This window comes from Macaca mulatta, chromosome 3, assembly GCF_049350105.2.
Source record: "Macaca mulatta isolate MMU2019108-1 chromosome 3, T2T-MMU8v2.0, whole genome shotgun sequence".
NCBI classification, from domain to species: Eukaryota; Metazoa; Chordata; class Mammalia; order Primates; family Cercopithecidae; genus Macaca; species Macaca mulatta.
The window spans coordinates 100,512,072-100,530,430 of record NC_133408.1 but is presented as its reverse complement, the minus strand read 5'-3'; the positions used below and the strand labels follow the sequence as shown (position 1 = coordinate 100,530,430).

General features: G+C 36.3%; 1 protein-coding gene across 23 annotated transcripts in view; it reads left to right on the top strand.

Moving 5' to 3' along the window:
• TAX1BP1 (Tax1 binding protein 1) overlaps window positions 1–17,686 on the top strand; it is a 91,433-nt gene extending 73,747 nt beyond the window's left edge. For 4 of the 23 annotated variants that reach the window (XM_077994741.1, XM_077994738.1, XM_015133799.3 and 1 more), the window contains 4 exons: window positions 4,154–4,199; window positions 4,695–4,843; window positions 15,886–15,968; window positions 16,573–17,617. In XM_077994741.1, the coding sequence (XP_077850867.1) occupies window positions 4,154–4,199; window positions 4,695–4,843; window positions 15,886–15,968; window positions 16,573–16,774 (480 nt within the window). In that variant the 3' untranslated portion in view covers window positions 16,775–17,617. 23 annotated transcript variants of the gene reach the window in all.
• Window positions 17,687–18,359: the final 673 nt, after the last annotated feature.

Genomic DNA, 18,359 nt, shown 5'->3' with positions numbered 1-18,359 from the left:
ACTGGGTGTATATCTCGTTGTAGATTTTAGTTTTAATTTCCCTGATGACTAGTGATGCTGAGCATCTTTTCATGTGCTTACAGGCCATTTGTACATATTCCTTTGTGAAGTTTCTGTTCAAATCTATTTTTTTTTATTGCGCTGTCTGTCATCTTTGGTTGCGACAGTTCTTTATATATCCCAGATATAATTCCTTTGTCAGATATTTTGATGTTGTTTTCTTCCAGTCTGTGGTTTGTTTTTTCTTTTTTTTACAACATTATCTTTCTAAGAGCAAAAGCCTTGAATTTTGAGGTAGTCCAGTTTATCAGTATTTGTCTTAATGATTCATGCTGTTCGTCCTATCTTAAATTTTTGCCTAAATCAAGGTTATGAAGATATTCTATTTTTTTCTTCCAAAAGGTTTGTAGTTTTAGCTCTCTTACTTTAGATTTAGGATCTATTTATTTTTTATATGGTATGACATGTAGTCAAAGTTTGTTTATAAATACCCAGTTTTTAAACATCATGTTGAAAAGACCATCCTTTTCCTCCATAGTATTTCCTCTACATCTTGAGGTATTTTAAATGTTGAAAATACTCTATAAGTATGGGTCTACTTTCAGAATCTATCTTCTATTTTATTGATTTTTACCAAGGGTCAGAAAACTAAGGCCTATGTGCTAAATCTGGCTTTATATAAATAAAACTTTATTAGCACATGGCCATGCCCATTCATGCAGGTATCATCTATGACTGCAACTGCAGAGACATTCAGTAGTTGCAACAGAGACTGTGTGGCCTACAAAGGTGAAAATATTACTGTTTGGCCCTTTGCAGAAAAAGATTGCCAACTCCTTATCTATTTTTTTATGCCAATACTCTACTGTCTTGTTTACTGTAGCTTTATAATACATCTTGAAATCAGGTTGCATAAGTGCCCCAACTTTGTTCTCTCTCTTTTTTTTTTTCCCTTAAAGACGGCGTCTCACCCCGTCTTCCAGGCTGAAGTGAGTGGCTTGATAATGGTTCACTGCAGCCTCGACCTCTTAGGCTCAAGTGATCCTCCTGCCTCAGTCTCTGAAATAGCTGGACTACAGGCATGTGCCACTGTACTTGGCTAATTTTTTTCTTGTTTTCTTTTCTTTTTTTTTTTTTTTTTTCCTGAGACAGGGTCTTACTCTGTCACCCAGGCTCTAGTGCAGTGGTGCCATCATGGCTCACTGCAGCCTTGACCTCCCAGACTCAGGTGATCCTCCCACCTCAGGTTTCTGAGTAGCTCGGACTATAGGCACATGCCATCACACCAAGCTAATTTTTGTATTTCATATAGAGTAAGGATTTTGCCATGTTGCCCAGGCTGGGCTCAAGTGATCCATCCACAGCCACCCAGGTGCTGGGATTACAGGCATGAGCCACTGTGCCTGGCCATTTTAAAATGTTTTATTGAGATAGGGTCTCACTGTGTTGTCCAGGCTTGTCTCAAACAGGCAATTCTCCTGCTTCGGCCTCCCAAGTGCCACGTTGTGAAAATCATTGAGAAACAGGAAATGAAGGTGGCTTGTCCAATCTGATTCTAAGGCCTGAGGAATTGTACAGTGGCCAATAGTCACACACATCCCATTAGTAACTACTTATTTAGGAATGAAATAAACACATTACTTTTTTTTTCAATTTATGTGTAGTTTTTTTTTTTAATGGTCACTAAATTTGTTAGAAGACAAATACTTAACAGTCAGTAAATCCTTACTTAACATCATAGAGCAGTTGTTAGAAACTGCAACTTTAAGTGAAAGGATTTACAGCAGGTTGAAAGAAATAACACCTCATGATCCACCCACCTCGGCCTCCTAAAGTGCTAGGATTACAGGCATGAGCCACCGCACCTGGCCCCCTTTTTTTTTTCTTTCTTTTGAATCGTGTTTGAAATGTTTCTTGGATTTAACCTTTCCTTTTTTTCTGTAGTCACATGCCAGTCTTGAATGACTACAGTAGCATCTCTGGGGTTTTCAGTTATGGCAGGAGATGAAGGATATCTTTTGAATGCCTGTCTTGTTCTAAATATATCTCCTATTTCTCAGTAGCCCTGGAGTTACAAGCATAAGCCACCATGTCCAGCCTGTTCTGCTTTTTACATATGGGCTATTACAGGACCTTTGTATTTCTGTGTACATTTTAGAATTATTTTGTCAATGTGTACAAAAGCCTACTGGGATTTTATAGGTATTGCATTGTAACTATAGTTAATTTGGGGGAATTAATAGTGTAAAAATACTAAGTTTCTAGTCCATGAACATGTTATATGTCTCCATTTGTTTATGCTCTTTTTAATGCATTATTTTGTTTAGTGTAGAGGCTTTGCACATCTTTTGTATATTTATTCCTAAACATTTTATCTATTGATTTTACTCTAAGTAGAATTACTAAAAATATCATTTTCCAATTATTTATTGTATGTACAAATACAATTGATTTTACATATTGATCTTGTATACTGCAACCTGACTAAATTATTTACACTCATTTTACAAAAAAAAAAACTCCTATTTTTTTTTCGAGACGGAGTCTCGCTGTGTCACCCAGGCTGGAGTGCAATGGCGCGATCTCGGCTCACTGTAACCTCTACCTCCCAGGTTCAAGCAATTCTTTCTGCCTCAGCCTCCTGAGTAGCTGGGACTACAGGTGTGTGCCACCACGGTTGGCTAATTTTTTTGAATATTTAGTAGAGACGGGATTTTACCATGTTAGCCAGGATGGTCTCTATCTCCTAACCTTGTGATCCACCTGCCTCGGGCTCCCAGAGTGCTGGGATTACAGGCATGAGCCACTGTGCCCGGCCATTTTCCTAGTTTTTATAGATTTTTTGGGATATTTCACATTCATCCTCATACCATTGTGAATAAAGATTGTTTTACTTCTTCCTTTCCAATCTACCTTAATTTTGCCTTGATCCACTGGCTATTTTGAATGGAAGTGTTGAGAGCAGACATCATTGCCTTATTATTATTGGATCTCATTATGATCTTCAGTAGAATCATTTAGTTTTTCACCATTAAGGGTCACAGTAGGTTTTTTTTAGGTGCCTTTTACGAGGTTAAAAAAGTTCCTTTTTATTCTTTAGTTTCTGAGATTTAAAAAAAATCATGAATGACTTGGATTTTGTAAAATATTTCTTCTGCATCAATTGAAATTATCATATTTCTTTTTCTCCTTTATTAAAAGGTAAATTACATTTATTGATTTTGGATGTTGAACTGCATTTGGTTTTTGGATGCTAAAGTGACTTTTTTTGTGATAAAGTCCATTTGATCAGGTTTTATTTTTTAATATTGGGTTTGACTTGCTATAAGCTAAGGCTTTTGGATCAATATTTATGAGGGATAAGGTCTCTAGTTTTTTTTGTGAAATCCTTGTTTTTGGTATAAGAATAATACTGGCTCTGTAAAACAAGTTAGGAAATGTTTCTTTGTATTTTGAAAGAGTTTATACAGGACATACTTTTATAAAAAAAATCTTAAATGATAGAATTCACATTTTTCTTTTTTTAAGGAGACTTTTTGGCCAGGCACGATGGCTCATGCCTGTAATCCCAGCACTTTGGGAGGCCAAAGTGGGTGGATCACGAGGTCAGGAGTTCAAGACCAGCCTGACCAACATGGTGAAACCCCATCTCTACTGAAAATACAAAAATTAGCCAGGCATGGTGGTGCGCACCTGTAATCCCAGCTACTCAGGAGGCTGAGGCAGGAGAATCGCTTGAACCCAGGAGGCAGAGGTTGGAGTGAGCCAAGATTGCGCCATTGCACCCCAGCCTGGGCAAAACTGTGTCTCAAAAAAAAAAAAAAAAAAAAAAAAAGAAGACTTTTTATTCATAGCTAAGTTGTAAGAGATTCACAGTTTACCCTAAATTAACTCAGTGAGAATGATGTACTTTTCTTGGCACAAATAAATTTGAAAATACATTGGCTTTATCCTGCTTTCTGATTTTGTTATATGTGGAGGATACATTTATGAGAAGTTGAGAGCCAGCTTTTCTAACTGTATTTCCAATTGCATTCCAACTTCATAATAGGAAATAATTTTATTGTTATATTTTGACTAAATGTTTAATAATACTGTACTTATGAAATATTTTATTGCTTTGCTTATTCATCTTTGTTTTTGTTAATTTTAGGAACTTAAAAGGAGTCTAGAAAATCAAGCAGAAAGGAAAATGGAAGGTCAGAATTTCCAGAGTCCTCAATGTCTCAACACATGCTCAGAGCAAAATGGTTATGTTCTAACACTATCAAATGCACAACCAGTTCTGCAATATGGTAATCCTTATGCATCTCAGGAAACAAGAGGTTATTACAGTATTTTTGGTTTGGGGTTAGCTGCATCTGGAGATTTTTTTATGGTTTATATTTTCATAGATTAGCAAACTGCTGGTATAATCAACTCTAATACAAACATTATTTTATTTTTATAATTAGCAGTTTTAATATTTAACAGTGTAACTGGCCTCATCTATAAGTGATGCACCATGAGATGAGTAGTTTTTTTGCTTATTACATATAGTTCACAATTTAAAAAATCACCTGGGTTAAAAATAAAAACATCTATTTTTTTCATGTACCAAAGTGGTTCTTTATATACTGTTCATCATATCTATACATACAGATGTTAATTTTAGTAACCGGTTTCACTGTACCCTTCCAAAAATTTTATTACAGATGGAGCAGATGGTGCTTTTTACCCAGATGAAATACAAAGGCCACCTGTGAGAGTCCCTGCTTGGGGACTAGAAGACAATGTTGTCTGCAGCCAGCCTGCTCGAAACCTTAGTCGACCTGATGGCTTAGAGGACCCTGAGGATAGCAAAGTAATTTTGAATTTTCATTGTGTGAGCCTGTCCCTTTTTTATTTTTTAGCTTATGTAGAGAGTTAAGGGTATGTGTGCATATGTGTATCTTTGTGTGTGCATGTGTGTGTGTGGAAGGAGAGTGTGTACTTGTGCCTGCACACAATTGTCTACTTGATTTTTGGAAAAACCTGCTTGTATTTAAATTAGAAAAAAATCTACCAGTATGCTTCAGACTTATACTTTAGGAGTTATATACTAAAGTAAAAGATTAAGTTTAGGGAATAATCTCAGAATATTGTAGTTATCAGATAGTTTAATCTTAAACATCACTAAGTAACTTACTGTGTTCTTTTGATTATAGATGTACTAGGCTTGAAGCAGCAAAGTGTTAATGGCAATATTATGTTTCCTTACAGCAGCTCTTTTTGGATAATAGTTTCTTTTCTTCATAGAAGCTCTTTTTGGATTTCCTGTGCATTAAGATGAATTTAAAAGAAATGCTTTATCGTGCTCTTTGCAAGTACAGTGGTATCATGACCTGTTTCTTATTTAATCTAGTTTGCTGCATTTAATTGCTATTAACCTTTGCAGAAACTGATCAGTGTTCAGACAGGCATGATTTTAGCCCTAGTGCTCAACACCCATAATGGAGAAAAATGTATTTCTCCCTCCTGCCTTTTGGCCTCCTATGTCCATTACTGGGAATAATTAGGAAAACTGTCAGAACTTTTGTAGCCTATTTAAGGTCTAGAGTATCATCTTACTGCTTTTTCACACCTTTACCTCACATTTTGCATATTTAATCTGATCATTCTTGGCACAGATGTTATATGTGACAAGACTTTCTCTTCTGTAGTCATCTGCTTCAGTTTAATTAGCAGAATGTTCTTTCTGATCTGTGTGCTTTGCCCTCCTGCAAACCCATGAGAAGCAGTGTTAGAGTCTTGTGCTCATTTGCTGACATGCTTAGATTTGGTAATGAGATGGAGGACTTTTAATATGCACACTTTGAGTAACTTTATTTTGCAGTCAGAAGATTTTTCACATTAGAAAGTAATTCTTATGTATATTCAGAATTTAAAAAAATTATTGTCATTACAACAATAAAAAATCACTTGCAAATGAAGTGTTTTAGTAAGTAAGTTTAGTAAGAATATGGAAAGCAAATTTGAGTTAATCTGTTCTTTCTTTCTGTTTCTCTGCCCTGGGAGTGATTAATAGCCACAGGCCCCAGCACTTTTGAGTCAGGGTTGAGGTGACGTACCTACTCTTTCAGCCTACCCTGGTGCCTACACCTGCCATGTCTCCTCTCTTCTGCACCAGAAACTGTGGTCAATTGTCAGATCAAAAACCTTTTGTGGCTCCCATTTACCTAACTTTAACATCATAATTATGACAGCAGCAAACATTTCTATACCCCTCTTTGCCATTAATGCTGAGCTCTTTAGATAGAGTCACTTATTGGTTCTTCATAGCAGTTCTTCATAGCAGTCCTGTCACAACTTTATAATGGAGGAAACCGAGAGACAGATTAAATAGCTTGCCCCAAATCACATAGCTGCTGTAGGTAGAGACAGGATTGAACCTCATGAGATTGGCTATAAAAGCTGTGGTCTTAGCTACCTGTCAAATGGACTAAACCAGAGGTTTTCCTACTTTCTTAGTTCATGGCACCCTTAGCATGTCAGTAATTTTTTTTTCACAGTAACTCCTACACCAAAAGAAGGACAGTAAGTCCTCACTTAATGTCATATATAAGTTACTGGAAATTGTGACTTTAAACCAAATGATGTATAACAAAACTAGTTTTTCCCTCATCAGCGTTTTAATGAACCGACAAAAGAAATGATGTTACTTCTTTCAACCTGCTGTAAGTCCTTCATTTAAAGTTGCAGTTCCTAAGAACTGCTCTATGATGTTAAGTAAGGACTTACTGACAGTTAAGTATTTGTCTTCTAACAAATTTAGTGACTATTAAAAAAAAAACTACACCTAAATTGAAAGAAAATTAATGTGTTTATTTCATTCCTAAATAAGTAGTTACTAATGGGATGTGTGTGACTATTGGCCACTATACAACTCCTCAAGCCTTAGAATCAGATTGGACAAGCCACCTTCATTTCCTGTTTCTCACTGATTTTCACAATGTGGCACTTACTTTATATCACAGCAGCTGCCAAAACCAGCATCTCAAAGATAAGATGACATTGAAAGGAATGGGTAGCACTATTCAAAGTTGAATCTGTGAGCCGTCTCCAACGATTGTAGTTGTTCACGTGGTATATGACAAATCCACATGCTCCTCAACTTACAATGGTGTTACATCCTGATAAACCCATCATAAGTTGAATATGTGTTTTCGACTTGAAGGATATTTTCAGCTTACAGTGGGTTCATCGGAACGTAACTCCATCATAAGTTGAGGAACGTACTGAATGTGTATTGCTTTTGTGCCATCTTAAAGTTCAAAAATTGTAAGTCTAGCCATTGTGTGTTGGAGGCCAACTCTAATGAGTATTCTGTGTACTTCTGCATATATAATATCTTTAGAAAATTTAAATTATCCCACAGTAATCCTCGGAATTTACTGTGGTGCCCTAGGTACTTTCATACCTCATTTTGGGAACTATGGGTGTAAATCGTTGCTTCTCAAAAAAGTGGTTTGTATTGGAAATACAGAATCTCCTGCCCCACTCCAGCCCTACTGAGAATCAGACGGCATTTAACAAAATCTTTAGGCGATCATATGATTTTTAACATTTGGGATACACTATTTTAAAACTTCCTAACCCTAATCGTTCAAGGCCAGATTATTTTCTCTTCCCTTAATTCATATCTTACTTTCTAGTTGTGTTCTTGCATTTCTTAGTGTTTCTCTTCTACTTTCATTCCTTTCTCCTCTGTCTCTTAAAGATGAAAGCCCACACATTCTATTAATATGTGGCTTATTTGAAACTTTCCACATGAGCCCTTCACTGTGAACCCCTAAACTGAAGACATTTTTTGTTGATAGACAGTTTTTTCTTTTTTCTGGTGAGTTGTAGCTTTTATTCTCAGAAGGGTCTGTGATTCCAAAATGATTGAGAACCAGTGCTTGAGAGAGTCAAGGCCTGTTTCCCATTTATCATGATGCACTGTTTGAGTTTTTGCCTTTCTCAAATTTGCCATTTTTCGTGTATTATCTTACGTTTTAAATTTAATTTTAATGTGTTTTCTGTTCGCAAAAATAGTGTGTGGTTACAGTCAATTTCATCTTTATCAAGAGTGCCAAGACAGTTCAAGAGGAAAAGAATAGTGTTTGCAACAAATGGTACTGGGAAAATTGTATATCCAGTTCGATGAAAGAGTGAAATTAGACCCTTGACTCATATCCTGTGCAGAAATTAACTCAAAATTGGATTTTAAATGTAAGAGCTAAACTACAAAACTCAAAACATATAGATAAATCTTTATAACTTGGATTAGGCAGTAGTTTCTTAGATATGACACCAACAGCATAAGCAACAAAGAAAAAATAGATATAGGTTGACTATCCCTTATCCAAAATGCTTGGGACCAGAAATATTTCAAATTTCAGATTTTTTCAGATTTTGGAATATTTGCATTATATTTACCAGTTGAGCACTTCTAATCTGAAAATCCAAAGTCCACAGTGCTTCAGTGAGCATTTCCTTTAAGTGTCATCTCAGTGCTTAAAAAGTTTTAGATTTTGGAGCATTTTGCTCTTCAGATTTTTGGACTAAAGATATTCAGCCTGTAATTGAATATGTCATCAAAAGGATTAAATGAATCTTTGCTGTTCCATTTAAAATTTTTTACACACAGTTATTTCCAACAGATAATATATAGCAGGTTGGCATCTCGTAATGCTGAATATTCCCTTTTCTATACCATATTAGTATAATACCTTTTATATAGTAGAGGCTTTTTAAATGTTATTAATGAATTTAGTTTAAAGAAATGTGTTTGTTCCATTTTTGCCTATTAAACTATTTAAAATTCAGGCCATCTTAGAAAAGTAATTGTTGGGCTGGACATGGTTGCTCACGCCTGTAATGCCAGCACTTTGGGAGGTCTAGGCAGGCAGATCACTTGAGGCCAGGAGTTTGAGACCAGCCTGGCCACATGGCAAAACCCCATCTCTACTAAAAATACAAAAAAAAATTTAGCTGGGCATGGTGGCACATGCCAGTAATCCCAGCTGCTTGGGAGGCTGAGGCATGAGAATTGTTTGTATCTGAGAGACAGAGTTTGAAGTGAGCCAAGATTGTGCCACTACACTCCAGCCTGGACAACAGAGCAAGACTCTGTCTCAAAAAAAAAAGAAAAATAGTTAATTTTTTGTGGTAGCTTTATTGAGATATAATTTACATATTGTACAATTAGCCATTTAAAGTATACAATTTAGTGGTTTTTAATATATTCACAGAGTTGTGTAACCATCACCATATTCAATTTTAGAACATTTTGCTCTTTACCAAAAGAAACCCTGTACCTTGTAGCAGTTAACCTCTTCCCATTTATTCCCACCAGCCCAGGAAACCCTCAGTCCACTTTGTTTCTCTATAGATTTGTCTGTTCTGCACAGTCATATAAGTCAAATCATAAAATTGTTATCTTTTGTGACTGGTTTCTTTCACTTAGTATGTTTTCAAAGTTACCCATGTTTTAGCATGCATCCATGTTCAACATGAAGAATGGGTTTTCTTGTTTGTTGGTTTGGATGTATAGATTGAGCGTCCAAAACCCGAAACTGAGTGCTGACATGATACTCAAAGGAAATGCTTACTGGAGCATTTTGGATTTTCAAATTTGGGATGCTCAGCTGGCAAGCATAATGAAGTATTACAAAATCTGAGAAAGTCTGAAATCTGAAACACTTCTGGTCCCAAGCATTTTGGGTAAGGGAGACTCAACCTGTCCCACATTTTGTTTACCCATTCATCTGTTAGACATTTGGGTTATTTCACCTTTTGGTTATGGCATACATGCTTTTGTTTGTGTAACTTTTCACTTCTTTGGGGAAAGTGGAATTACTAGGTCAGTTCCACTAGTAGTTGCTGGAGTAGAAATGCTAGGAGTGGAACTGCTGGGTCATGTGGTAACACTTAGGTTTATCTAAACCTTTTGAAAAACTGCCCGATTGTTTTCCGCAGTAGCTGCATGACTCTACATTCCCGTCAGTAGTGTGTGAGCGTTCCACTTACTCCACATCCTCAGCCACACTTGTTACTGTCTTTGTGAAATGGTTCATCGTCATGATTTTGATTTGCATTTTCCTGGTGGTTAATGATGTTAAGCATCTTTCATGTGCTTGCTGGCCATTTGTATATCCTCTTTGGAAGAATATCTGTTCAAATCCTTCTGCCGTTTTCAAATTGGGCCCCTTATTAGAGAATATGGTTTGCAAATATGTCTCCCATTCTGTGGGTTGTCTTCACTTTTATGATGGTGCTGTTTGCAGCACAAAACTTTTTAGTTTTAGTGAAGCTGAATTTATGTTTATTTTGTTGCTTATACTTTTCTGTTATACCTAAGAAACCATTGTCTCCAAAGTTTTTAATTTACTCTTGTGTTTTCTTATAAGTGCTTTATAGTTTTAGCTCTTATATTTGGTTTTTGGTCTATTTTCAGTTAATTTTTGAATATGGAGCAAAGTAACTAAAGCTTTTGAAAACTAAAAGAGCTTTGCAAAATTATTTTTAATTTTTGAATATGGAGCAAAGTAAAACTTGAAAACTAATAGAGATTTGCAAAATTATTTTCTTTCTGATTTTAAATACTTTTAAATTAGATAAATGATATAGTTCAATGTTATTTCTTCATTGATTTATTACTAGAATTGAAGGTCTGACAAAGCATAAACAATAACATCTCATAAGAAGAGGAGGAATACTGACTAATATTGTATAGTAATACAAAGGTTTGAGGGGCAATTTAAATAAAAGTTTTAAATAAAAATTTTAAATAAAAGTTACCCAGAGTCATTGGGTACTCTCTTTTCCCTTATGTATTGATTTTGGTCTTAGCAAATATATAAATTTCTTAAAGTGTGAATGCTCTTGAACTAAAGTAATAATTACCAACTTAGTAAGAGTTTTGTTAAGTGGTAAAACTTTCTTCCTTGATATTCATTACTAATTCCTGAATGATAACTAAGTATTTCAATTAATAGTTCCTAGCAGAGGTAGAATTACAACACGGTTTGGGAAATGCTGAGTAGATAGAGTCCCACAGTCTGGATACTAATAATACAGATGATGTAACTCAGTCATTAACCCCTGAGTATGTATTCCCATAACTTGATTATGATAGATGGCATTTTTTTTATTGTGGTAGAATAAATATAAAATTTGCCATCTTAGCCATTTTTAAGCATATAGTTCTGTAATGTTAACTTTACTGCTGTGCAGCCAATCTCTGGAAACTCTTCATCTTGCAAAACTGAACTCCTTACCCATTAAACAACAATTCCCATTCCCTCTTCCTCCAGCCCCTGAAAACCACCAGTAATTTGAATTTGACTACTCTGGGTACCTTATGTAAGTGGAATCATACAGTATTTGTCTTTTTGCGAACGGCTTATTTCACTTAGCATAATGTCTTTCTTCAAGGTTCATCCATGTTGTACACATGTATCAGAATTTCATTCCTTTTGAATAAGGGTAAATAATATTCTACCCTATGGATATATGCCACGTTTTGTTTATCTGTGCCTATATCAATAGAAATTTGGGTTGTTTGTACCTTTTGACTATTGTGAATAACGCTGCTGTGAACATGGGTTTGTGATTGAACATATCTGTTCAAGTCCTTGCTTTTAGTTCTTTTGGGCATATACTCTGATGTAGAATTGCTGGATAATATGGTAATTTTATTTTTAATTTTTTGAGGAACTACCATGTATGATCATGATTGTATTTTGAAGTTAGTGTGATCTAACCCTAGTTTATTTTCCAACAGGTTGTAACCCCCTTTACATCAGGCCAGGCAGGTGACTCATGCCTGTAATCTCATCACTTTTGGGGAGGTCAAGGTGGGAGGATTGCTTGAGCCCAGGAGATTGAAACCAGCCCGGTTAACATAATGAGATCCTGTCTCTTAAAAAAATATGCCGAGTGTGGTGGTACACGCTGGTAGTCCTAGCTACCTGGGAGGCTGAGATGGGAGGATTGCTGGAGTCCAGGAGGTCGTGGCTGCAGTGATCCATGACTGTGCCACTGCACTCCAGTCTGGGTGACAGAGCAAGACCTTGTCTCAAAAGAAAAAAAAATTACTATTAAATGTCCAAGGTGGTCACATGCTTTTAATAAGAAAACAAGAATGTTTTTGTACAGAGTATATCCTGAGCAGATAATGAGAAGTTTTTGGGTTTCAGATTGAGCGTCAGTTTATCGTAGCTTGTTTCCTTTGCTTAAAAACCAGTTTGTAATGGAAAGAGTATTGTGCTGATGGGTGTAAAGGTAGATGAACACAATAGGGCGTTTAGATCTTTAAATGGATTAAAGTAATATTAATAAAAGTTTTCTGAAAAGGTTTTTCTTAAAATTTGGAATTGTTCATATATTTCAGTATGGTATTCTCAATAAAATTTGCTTACAAGATTATTTTAGTAGTTTAGCTAAAAGACTAGGTGGTGATATTTTAAAATGTGCTGTTAAACCCTTTGGGTTTGTAAGTTTCAGTGCTGAAACTGATAATTTAATAATTTGAGGTAGAAATATTTCTAAAACAGAATACATGATTCTCTGGCTTTCATTTAATATAACCTTGATGATCAAGGTTTATTTAAAAAATCAATGTTACATGGTGTCATATTCTTTTAAGATGCATAGTAAGGCTGTGTGATCTGTTACCAATAGTGAAATGCCTAACATTGGATATTTCGAGTTCTTGTCTTGCTTTTCTCTTTTTCCCAATAGCTTTTTTTTTTCCCTAAACTGCCAGTCAGCCTGCTTATAATAGCTTCATTTCCCAATTAAAGTATTTTTAATCTACTATGGCTCTGAAACTAACCAGGCTTGTTGAGTAAAATAGAATAAATGTATTCTCGGCTGGGCGCGGTGGCTCAAGCCTATAATCCCAGCACTTTGGGAGGCCAAGACGGGCGGATCACGAGGTCAGGAGATCGAGACCATCCTGGCTAACACGGTGAAACCCCGTCTCTACTAAAAGATACAAAAAAAAAAAAACCAAACTAGCTGGCCGTGGCAGCGGGCGCCTGTAGTCCCAGGCAGCGGGCGCCTGTAGTCCCAGCTACTCCGGAGGCTGAGGCAGGAGAGTGGCGTAAACCCAGGAGGCGGAGCTTGCAGTGAGCTGAGATCCGGCCACAGCACTCCAGCCTGGGCGACAGAGCGAGACTCCGTCTCAAAAAAAAAAAAAAAAAAAGTATTCTCAGGTAAAGATTTCACTCATCATTTTGCCTGTCAATATCATGAGAAACGTTATTATATGTATTGGCTTCTTAAGAGTGCTTACTGCATACTCTCTGATTTCAGCCTATGTTCTGAGTAGATGGTTCATGTTTTATTTCATGAGAACTTATTGTTTCTCATTATAACATGTAGAATTATACTCCTGAACCCCTCTCCCCTTTTATTAGGTAATAGGTAGTAGAAGATAACAGAATAATCGAGTTATCATTGCCAAATTATACGTGACTTAGAAAGTATAAATTACTTCTACTTTTTTTCCCCTCCAGGTATTTAATGAGCAGGGTTAACATGTCTGACAGGTTGTCTGAATCTGAAACCTTAGCTACAAACTCTACTGTTAGCTGATACATGGAAGCAGTAAATTGGTGTAGGCTGTTAGCTATTATAAAACAGGAAAAGAAGGTTATGAGATTTTTGGTTCCATTACATTTTTGGCCTTTGGAAAATTGTGTTCTATCTTAAAATATTTGTCATTAAAAATTCTAAAAAATATATCAAGACCTGCCCCGTTTTATCTTTTCCCATTATTTTCTTCAACATTTCATAATTTTGGATTTTTGTTTTTCAAAGATGAGTGAGAAACTTTTGTTCCTTATCACTGATTTGTAGTTATTTAAGCATACTCAGTGTTTCAGAGATTGTTGCTGGGAGGCCTAAATCTGGGAGCTAGAGTAACCTGGCACAGAATCAGAATTCACTGTCAGCAGATTCAACTACTTTCTCATCTTCCTTCTTTGTATCTACAGACTTAAAAGCTATCTGGGGCCGGGCACGGTGGCTCACGCCTGTAATCCCAGCACTTTGGGAGGCCGAGGCAGGCGGATCACGAGGTCAGGAGATCGAGACCATCCTGGCTAACACGGTGAAACCCCGTCTCTACTAAAAAAAAAAAATGCGAAAAATTAGCCAGGCGTGGCAGCGGGCGCCTGTAGTCCCAGCTACTCAGGAGGCTGAGGCAGGAGAATGGCGTGAACCCGGGAGGCGGAGGTTGCAGTGAGCCGAGATCGCGCCACTGCACTCCAGCCTGGGCGACTGAGGGAGACTCCGTCTCAAAAAAAAAAAAAAAAAACTATCTGGATTTTAGTTACTTGATTGAATTTTTGAAGTATATAAAGGATTCCTGTTTTATCTCCCAATTTAATGCCCCATTAGGTTATCTGTCCTGTTTTCCTTTTGCTCAGTTATATCCTATGGGACTCATAGATAAACAAAAGTATTTTTCCTCTTCTTTTACTTTTCAAGAGGGGAATATTGTCAGAAGGATAGTCAAGTACCAGAAATACTCATTTTGTCTTTTGTTTGTTCACTTTGCACTTCACACCATATATACTTTTTTGGTGCTCCTTCCCATAACAGACTTAACTGACCCATTAATAGCAGCTCTGGGGCAAGCATGCCTACCTAGTAACATAAAGACTTCATCAGGGCCGGCTACACTTGGGGATATGCTGTTAGTTCATGACATGGAGCAACTAACAGCTGTTGAGATATAAAAAGGAAATAGGCAATTTAGATGATGTGCCTTATTTTAGTGTTAAATGAGCCTGTGTGTTTGGCTGTTGATGTAGCACGTACAGATCTCTAAAAACTGACTGCTGGGATGCAGCCATGGGAATCCAAATCAGTGTTTTCTTTCTGATTAAAACTAGATGCACACATTTTTAGAAGTCTCACTTGACAACCTCTGAAATATTTAATTTTGGATTTTGTTCCTCTACAGCAGAGTTTTGAGGCTTGTAGTTGAGTGCATTGCTTTGCTTTAACATGTGTTAATCCAGTTGGATTTGCTGCTGTGTGTTCCCAAGAATATACATATACAAACTCACACATACTCTATTAGTTTTTCATTATGATTTCTGTATATCATGCAATGGATGTATCTTGTCAAAGAGACTGTCTTTCTTGTAAATTAAGCTTACAGTTATTAAATGAGAACATTTGAGACAGTAATGCCGTCTGACAATATTGAAAGTAGGGCCGAGCGCGGTGGCTCATGCCTGAAATCCCGGCACTTTGAGAGACCGAGGAGGGCGGATCACTTGAGGCCAGGAGTTTGAGATCAGCCTGGCCAACATGGTGAAACCCTGTCTCTACTAAAAAATTAGCTGGGCCTGGTGGTGCACACCTGTAATCCCAGCTACTCAGGAGGCTGAGGCATGAGAATTGCTTGAACCCAGGAGGCAGGGGTTGCAGTGAGCAGAGATCGTGCTACTGCACTCCAGCCTGGGTGACACAGTGACGACTCCATCTCAAAAAAAAAAAAAAAAAAAAAAAAGTGGCCACCCAGTCTGCAGAAAGATAAAGTCAGTAAAAGTTACCTATGTATATAGGTTTGAAAAGGTCTACTGTTCTCAGCTTCATTTACACACACAGGTATGGTAAATGGTATGTCTCTATTCCTCTGAATACTGCTTTTTATTTCAAGAACACCACACTGTTAGTCCATAGTGAAATACTCTGCAGAGTTTCAAACATGTTTATTTGAAAGTCTAATTAAATGATAACAGAGAGAAAATTTCCTGAAGTGTAATCTTCTTTTATACAGTCAGTATGTGCTTGATTGAATTAAGGAATTTATATTTGGTTTTACTTTCCTTAAAAGTTCCAAAATTATTTTTCCCCTAGGAAGATGAGAATGTGCCTACTGCTCCTGATCCTCCAAGTCAACACTTACGTGGGCATGGGACAGGCTTTTGCTTTGATTCCAGGTAGATTTTTCTTTCCTTTGTATAATTTGGGTTAATTTAGGCCAGTGGTTCTCAAAGGTGGTCCTTGGGAACTCATTAGAAATGCACATATGTAGGGCCTGGCCTAGCTGAACCAGAAACACCAACACTGGGCATAGGCCCAGCAATCTGTGTTTTAACGTGTCCTCTGACTGATTCTGATGCATGCAATCATTTGAGAACCAGTGCCATAAAAACTTTTAGCTATTAAACCAAATGCACTGGTGGGAAGTTAAGAGTTGTATTTATCCTTACAGTCTTACAAAAGGCATTTTCTGTTAAACGTGGAAGAATTCTTGGTACTAATAATTTCACGTAATTGTGATTGGATTTGGAAGGTTTTAAGGGGAAAAGTTTTGTTAATCTAATTGTAAAACTAAATTTAGAGGCTCTATAAATGGGTTACACAATTGTCTACAGCAAGCATTTAGAAGCAGAGAAAGGTTTCTGGAGTAAAGACTTGTAAGGTAGGTTGTTTAATATGAATATCAGCTAACTAGATAAATGGAACCTTGTCATATACGGACAAGTTACTCTTGTTCTACATTTATTAGAAATATGTAATTTTTTCATTTTTCTCTTTAAGCTTTGATGTTCACAAGAAGTGTCCCCTCTGTGAGTTAATGTTTCCTCCCAACTACGATCAGAGCAAATTTGAAGAACATGTTGAAAGTCACTGGAAGGTGTGCCCGATGTGCAGCGAGCAGTTCCCTCCTGACTATGACCAGCAGGTGTTTGAAAGGCATGTGCAGACCCATTTTGATCAGAATGTTCTAAATTTTGACTAGTTACTTTTTATTATGAGTTAAGACAGTTTAGCGGTAAAAACAAAAACAAAAACAAAAATCACCTAAAATAGACCACTGAGGAGACCATAGAGCGATTCCTTCATGCACCCTCTATTGCACTTTCTGACCAGGAGCTACTTTGAGTTCGGTGTTACTAGGATCAGGGTCAGTCTTTCGTTTATCAATAAATTTTAATCTGTTAATCTTACTTGCTTTAAAACAAAGTTCTTGTGTGTTATCTTTATTTATTCCCTAGTTTGCAGAATTGTCTGAATAAAGGATACAAGGATTATTTCAGTGTTACTGCACTGAAAAATGTGTATGTATTAGTGTGCTACATTATTTAGCAGAATATTCACAAGTTTCTGTTGACCTTGTTGATTGAGCATGACTACTAAATATTATGTAATAAAAAGCATTTATCATAACAGTCTTGTGAAGTAGTTCTTCAAATACAGAGAGTTCTATAATTTAGCCCATGAAATGATAGGTTTTTAATTTCCAGAAATAGAGCTGCATGTAGAATGAGATCACATGCTTTTTATATGTGAAATGTTGGTTTTAGCAATTAACAGAAGGCATATTTTGCTAATTTTATGACAAAATTTTAGAATAACCTGAATGATTATTTTTAAACTATCTTAAAGTTGTATGTATATATCTAATGGGAAAATGGAACAAGAGATGTCAATATTGTTTTCCTATTAAATGATCTCATAACAGGGGTGTTTGTGGCATAAAATCACAGAATATATATCAGTATCTTTTTTACATTTTCCTGATGAGAATATAAATTTGAAATATTCTCAGTAAGTGATTAAAAGTACAATGCATAAACCCAAATCAAAGTAATGTGTTTCTTCAGTTATGTCTCTGCTGTATAGAACTCTCACTAACATTAAAGAACGAGGACACATTTTCCAAGATCTATAATTTCATTGTTGTCACATTTATTTGTGAGTTTTTCATTAATCTAGCATCTTGAACATCTTTTTTTTGGTTTGGGCCTTTAAAATTCTTCTGAACTGTATTCCCTTTCCCTTTTATAATGTGCATGTGAATAATTTAAAGTACCAGCTTTTGATTTTGCTGCTTTTGTAGTTATCAAAATAGTTTACATTTGTTCTGAGCAAACTAAGCTATTGAAGATGTTAATGTAATATTTAGACTTGGGGGCATTTTGGGTTGCTATATGTGAACTGCAGCATATGTCACTTGTATTTGTTTGTGGAAGCAGAGTTTGTATATTGTTAGAATCCTTTAAAAAGTTTGAGTCTAGGGCAAACCAGTATTAGGCATTCGTATGCCAGCTGTTAGGACACAGCAGTCCTAGGAAGCAACAGCTTTGGAGACTCCAAGTTTCAGCTTCCTGACAGGTTATATGACGAGCAGAATATACTTAGGTAAAATATGTTCAACAATGGGAGCATTTTTGTTGCAGTTAATAATTATGGACCATGTTAATCCAAAAGTATCCTTTGAATATTACAGTAGTAGATGCTGTTGATCTTACTGGCCTAGAACTTATTTTAAAATAGTTTTAATCCAAGCTTGTTATTGATAGAAAAGTAATACAGGCTAATCT